The 6,413-nt window shown below is 45.5% G+C and overlaps 1 protein-coding gene across 2 annotated transcripts; it reads right to left on the bottom strand.

Moving 5' to 3' along the window:
- Positions 1 to 989: 989 nt before the first annotated feature.
- Positions 990 to 3,723, bottom strand: LOC125092424 (zinc finger protein 131-like). 2 transcript variants are annotated; one of them, XM_047716902.1, is made up of 2 exons: positions 2,995 to 3,723; positions 990 to 2,892 (listed from the first exon to the last, which is right to left on the bottom strand). In XM_047716902.1, exons 1-2 carry the CDS (start codon positions 3,721 to 3,723, stop codon positions 1,852 to 1,854), a joined length of 1,770 nt encoding a protein of 589 aa, XP_047572858.1. In that variant the 3' UTR covers positions 990 to 1,851. The 2 variants fall into 2 exon arrangements, with proteins under 2 accessions (XP_047572858.1, XP_047572859.1); XM_047716903.1 differs by having other exon boundaries at positions 2,988 to 3,032.
- Between the last annotated feature and the right edge of the window lie 2,690 nt (positions 3,724 to 6,413).

Raw genomic sequence — 6,413 nt, forward strand, 5'->3', positions numbered from 1 at the left:
CATGGCACCACAAAAAATTCAAACCCAGAGAGGGGCACCTGGGTGGCAAAGTTGGTTAAGTGTCTGACTCTTGATTTTGGCTCAGTTGTGACCTCGAGGTCCTGAGATCAAACCCTATGTCAGGCTCCGGGCTCATCATGGAATGGAGTCTGCTTAAAACTGTTTTTCCCTCTGCCTTTGCCCCTCCCCCACCTCTCTCTCTAATAAATAAATCTTTAAAAAACTTCAAACCGAGAGAGATCAGCTTTAGAACCTTGGCCCTTAAACACTATGGGGAATAAAAAAATCATATACCCACGAGGACAAAGGTAACAGGAGAGGAGACAAATTGATGAATTGGTGGAAAAAATGATGAATTGATGGAAAAATGAATAGAGGAGTGTTGACTGAACAAAGCTGAGAGGAATCAATGTCTACATATCAACAGAAGGGGGTATTAGTGAGAAGCAAACTAATACAACCCATGGAACTTGGGAAAGGGAGCTTGAGACACATCAAAAGATATGTGGAGGAGGTGTAGAACAGAAAAAAAGAATTATTTAAAGCATGTATAAGAAGAAGTTAGATTTCAAGAGCCCCTTCTTTACCTTAGTAAGTGACCAGGTATCTGTTTTTGGAAAAATTAAAGAAAGGCTCCAGAGTGTGATATCAAGCAAAGTGGTAAGCAGAAGAAAGAGCTTTTTTAAAACAGTAGGATTAAGTTAAAGTTTTCACATTTTCTGGCTCTCCAGGCAAGAGATTACATAATTCATCTCTGATGAACCAGTGTCTCCCCAGAGGGGGCAACCTCATACACTAATACACACAAATTGGGAGTTCCAGCCCTCCAAAACCTATGTTTCTGTATAGTCACTACTCTATACTAAAGACCACCAGTTAACTGACAAAAGAACAAAGGGTTTTCTTTCTTTTTTTTTATTATATACATGTTTTTCTCTGTACTTTATTTTAAATACACTAATTTGTAAATGATGCTCATCTTTTTTTTCATCTGGTGGTAAAATATTAGTGCAACTTTTCATCAAAAAAAAAAAAATGTTTACCACAGATATAAATGAATTTTCCCAATTGGAAATGGCCCTTCAGTTGCCATTAAATGAAACTTCTCAACCTAAGTTACCAAGAAAAAGAATTGGTAGTTGCCATTATAAGCAAAAACATAAACTACTACAGCATCACCTACATTGCTCCTTACAACACAAACTTTGAAAGAACCAGAGACACTTTATAGAAGTTTTTTGGTTTTGAAAAGGCACATGGGTGTGGTTTTTTGTTTTTTACATTCTAGAAATTTTGCCACCACCACTCTGTTCCTGTTGCAAAGATGACATCCATGACTATCAGTAAAGACAAGAAGGTTGTTCAAACTAAAGAAAGCCAGAAGCCAAAAATTTAACTGCACAGTAACAGTGTACTTTTCTTCAGGCAGCCTTGTGTTTCCTATATATTCAATTTTCTAACATGCATTAGAATACATCAATTTGTATTCTAATGATTTTATGTTTGATTTTACAACATGGAATAAATCTGAGAAAGGACATGACCTGGGAAAGAGAGAAGGGAGAACCCTTATCACAATGAAAATAGATACATTTGTACCCAACTATATAGTGAGAATATAATCCATTTAAGTTTCCAGAAATAATACTTCTCAAAGCTTCCCATTCATTTATGGGAAAGATATCTCCTCTGTGGCATTAAGTGGGGAGAAATCTGTTTCAACAGAAACAGTTCACAACAGGAAAGACTTTACCTTTGGTCCACTTGTCTGTTAGCCCAAGGACAGTCACACTGCCCATCATCAGTTCAAAAACCCAACACATAAATTTAAAAATATATTCATTTGTTATTTCATTCTAAAACAGGCATAGGTGTTCTGTTCTCATTCCCTGCCCTTTCAGCTTGGGAATCCACTGTTGATTTGGTCTCTAAACCATCAGCATCTTTGCGATCTTCCCTGCCAGCCTCAGTACAATCTGCTTGGGTGGGCTCTCTCTCCTCCTGGTTCATGATTTCAAGGGTCACTTGTTCCAAGTCGGCTTCTAGAAGTTCAGTCTGTACTTCTACTGGCAACTGATTTACCTGCTCGACGTGCAGCTCCTCCACGTGTACTTCAGTACCTTCTTCAGTCTGAATTTGACCCACTTCTAGATAACTCACCTGGACCTGCTCTGGAAGATCACTCATATGTGAATCATGCACTTGGCTGTCCTGGAGCAGATCAGGAGGGACCTGTTTCACAGTCATTTGTGCTGAATCCACCTGAACCTGAAGCAATGGTAACACATGCACCTTCCCAACTTGTTCTATAATAGCCATTGACGTCACAGGTTCAGTTTGTACACGTGTTTCTACTGAAAGAACTTCTTCAGTTACTAGACACTCTGAAATATTGTGAGTATCACTGAGATGCCTCCTTAATTCATTTTCTTGCATAAACCACAAGTCACATAAAGTACAATGGTTGGGTTTATCTCCAGTGTGTATTAACAAATGATCTTTGAACTGGTCCCAGCTGTTAAACACACTGTTACAGACCTGGCATTCATAAAGCTTCTTTCTTCCCTTTTTTGCCCGTACTCCAGTCTGGCATGCAGTCAGATGACACTTGAGGGTGCTATTTCTAGCAAATCGTTCATGACAATTTGGACATTCAAAAGGTTTTTCACCTGTATGTTTTCGAAGATGCTCTTTAAAATGTCCAAAGTGGTCAAACTGTTTCTCACAGTATTGACATATGTGAATTTTTTTCCTAGTTCTTTGCTTCTTACTGACTCCACCTTCTTCGAGGTGGTAACTGTTGAGGTGCTGTTTCCATGCACTCTCCCGAAGATACCTTTTATTGCATATTTCACACTTGAAACTCTCAGTGGAGTGTGATTTCATGTGTTCCTTATAATGGTAAAACAATTTATATGAACGGTTACATTTCTCACAAAGGAACAAGTCCTTCACATGTGACAGCTGAAGTTCCACAATTTCAATACCTTCTACCTGTTTGCTTGTGGGGTCAGATGCACAACCATCTTCTTTTATCTGCCCTTTTCTATCACCTTGCCGGTACTTGCTGGTAGTATCTGCCAACAGTGCCAGGGCAGAATCATCAGAGGACCCTGTGCTCTGAATGTACTTTATGGACTGCTTGGCAGAAGCCACTTCCTCCAACGTTTCGATGCCTTCATCTTCCACTTCAATTATGCCTTCAGCAATCTCCACCTCAATTTCAACAGGTTCTGATTCTGCAGAGGGCAATGACTCAGTGATAACATTTGAAGTTTCTGCAATCTTTCTTTTTTTTGCCTCACTTTTTCCTGTGGTATTTTCCTCTAGTGGAGCGGAGTTTTCTTTGTTCCTGACTTCAAGTGCTTTGATAGCTTCTAGCATTTGTAGGAACTCTGCTGCTTTCCATACCTCATTGGCTTCTTCTTCTCCTTGTATCATTAACTTTGCTGTGTATATGAACTCAATTAAATGATGGAAGGCCATTTTACTAACACCTTCTATCTCCACCAAAGTTTCCTGAGTAAACTCCTGAAAGAAATTGTAGAAGAACTTACTGCAAGCAGCCAAAACAGCCTTGTGGGCCTTAAAATGGTGTCCGTCGACAATCAGGGTGATGTCAGTAAACCGATCCTGCTGTCGCTGTTCATTCAATCGGTCCAGGATCATTTTATGATGTTCTGGGAACTCCTGAAGGCATTTGATCTTCTCGTCAGCCTCCATGGCGGTCAGGTTGCTGTCGACGTGCTGCATCACACGCTGGGCTGCGGCTGACGCAGACGCAGACCAAGCGTCAACCAAGCCGCGACCACTGAGGAAATGGGTCCCACCCCCGCCCGCCCGACTAGTAGCGAGAGGAGTCAACACGGGGAGGGGGGAGGGGGGGAAGGGGAGGGGAGAGGGGGGAGGGGGGAGGGAGAGGGGGAGGGAGAGGGGGAGGGGGGAAGGGGGGAGGGAGAGGGGGAGGGGGAGGGGGAGGGGGGGAGGGAGGGGGGAGGGGGAGGGAGGGGGGGAGAGGGGGGAGGGAGAGGGGGAGGGAGAGGGGGAGGGGGGGGGGGAGGGGGGAGGGAGGGGGGAGGGAGGGGGGAGGGGGGGGGGGGGAGAGGGGGAGGGGGGAAGGGGGGAGGGAGAGGGGGAGGGGGGGAGGGAGGGGGGAGGGGGAGGGAGGGGGGGAGAGGGGGGAGGGAGAGGGGGAGGGAGAGGGGGAGGGGGGAAGGGGGGGGGGGGGAGGGAGGGGGGAGGGAGGGGGGAGGGGGTGGGGGGGGAGAGGGGGGAGGGAGAGGGGGAGGGAGAGGGGGAGGGGGGAAGGGGGGAGGGGGGAGGGAGAGGGGGAGGGAGAGGGGGAGGGGGGAAGGGGGGAGGGGGGAGGGAGAGGGGGAGGGAGAGGGGGAGGGGGGAAGGGAGAGGGGGAGGGAGAGGGGGAGGGGGGGGGGGGGGAGGGGGGGGAGGGAGAGGGGGAGGGAGGGGGGGAGGGGGGAAGGGGGGAGGGGGGAAGGGAGAGGGGGAGGGAGAGGGGGAGGGGGGAGGGAGGGGGGAGGGGGGGGGGGGGGGAGGGGGAGGGGGGAAGGGAGAGGGGGAGGGAGAGGGGGAGGGGGGAAGGGGGGAGGGGGGAGGGAGAGGGGGAGGGGGAGGGGGAGGGGGGAAGGGGGGAGGGGGGAGGGAGGGGGGAGGGAGGGGGGAGGGAGGGGGGAGGGGGAGGGAGAGGGGGGAGGGAGGGGGGAGGGAGGGGGGAGGGGGAGGGAGAGGGAGGGGGGCAGGGGGGAGGGGTAATTGATGCTGGCGGAGTGGGAGGCCACCGCTGCTAACGCTAGCTGGCGATCCTCCCTTTCTCCTCTCTGGCCATCAGAGCTTCTCCTTCCTCCCTCTCCCCTCTTGGGGCGAAACTCAGCCCACACTGTTCCCTAGCTCCCAACAGCGCCTCGCCCTCTATTTCCTCGCCAGTGCCCAGACGCTGCCTCCGCTGGGTCTGGCCGTGCGCTTGCTGTGAGACCCAGATGACTGCCAACAAAGGGTTTTCAAATCACTTTTTGTTTTCACTCTTAAATATAAATTGAAAGCTCTTATTTCACTCTTAAATATGAGTGAAGAGCGAAGGCCCACTATCTATTTGCAGAAATCTCCAATATAAAACACAGGTCAAAATGAACAAACAGAAAAGGGAAACAAGATGATACAGATATTATAAAATAAAATTTTTTAATCCTCTAATACCTTAGAATATTTAGCATCCATGGAAACAAAACAAAACTGGGTGCTATATCATAAAAAGGAATAAGAAAAATCTTGGACATTAAATCAAAGTTGAGGATATATATAGATTGTATATCCTTTCCTGAAAAGCCCACAGCATATATCATTATCAATAGGGAAAATCTGAGACCTTTTCCCTTAAGGTCAATAACATGACAGGGATGCCCACTCTCACCACTTTTGTTCAACATATTACTAGAAGTCCTAGCATTAGCAATCAGACAACAAAAAGAAATAAAATGCATTCAAATTGGCAAAGAAGTCAAACTTTCTCTCTTCACAGATGGCATGATACTTTATGTGGAAAACCCAAAAGAATATACTCCCAAATTTCTAGAACTCATACAGCAATTCAGCAATGTGGCAGGATACAAAATCAGTGCACAGAAATCAGCTGCATTTCTATACACTAACAATGTAACTGAAGAAAGAAAAATTAAGGAATTGACTCCATTTACAATAGCACCCAAAACCATAAGACACCGAGGAATAAACCTAACCAAAGAGGTAAAGGATCTATACTCTAGAAACTACAGGACACTTATGAAAGAAATTGAGGAAGATACAAAGAGATGGAAAAACATTCCATGATTGTAGATTGGAAGGATAAACATTGTTAAAATGTTTATGTTGCTCAAAGCAATCTACACTTTCAATGCAATCTCTATTAAAATACCATTGACATTTTTCACAGAGCTGGAAAAAATAATCCTAAAATTTGTATGGAACCAGAAAAGACCCTGAATCACCAGGGGATTGTTGGAAGAGAAAACCAAAGTTGGGGGAATCACAATGCCTGACTTCAAGCTATATTACAAAGCTGTGATCATCATGACAGCATCGTATTGGCACAAAAACAAACACATAGATCAATGGAACAGAATAAAGAACCTAGAAATGGACCCTCAACTCTATGGCCAATTAATTCTTTGACAAATCAGGAAAGAATACCAAATGAAAAAAGACAGTCTTTTCCATAAACAGTGCTGGGAAAATTGGACAGCCACATGCAGGAGAATGAAACTGGACCATTCTCTTATATCATACACAAAGATAAACTCAAGATAAATGAAAGACCTACATGTAAGACAGGAATCCATCAAAATCCTAGTGCAGAACATAGGCAGTAACCTCTTCAACATCAGCCACAGCAACCTCTTTCA

The sequence above is a fragment of the Lutra lutra genome, chromosome X (assembly GCF_902655055.1).
Source record: "Lutra lutra chromosome X, mLutLut1.2, whole genome shotgun sequence".
In the NCBI taxonomy this organism is placed as follows: domain Eukaryota; kingdom Metazoa; phylum Chordata; class Mammalia; order Carnivora; family Mustelidae; genus Lutra; species Lutra lutra.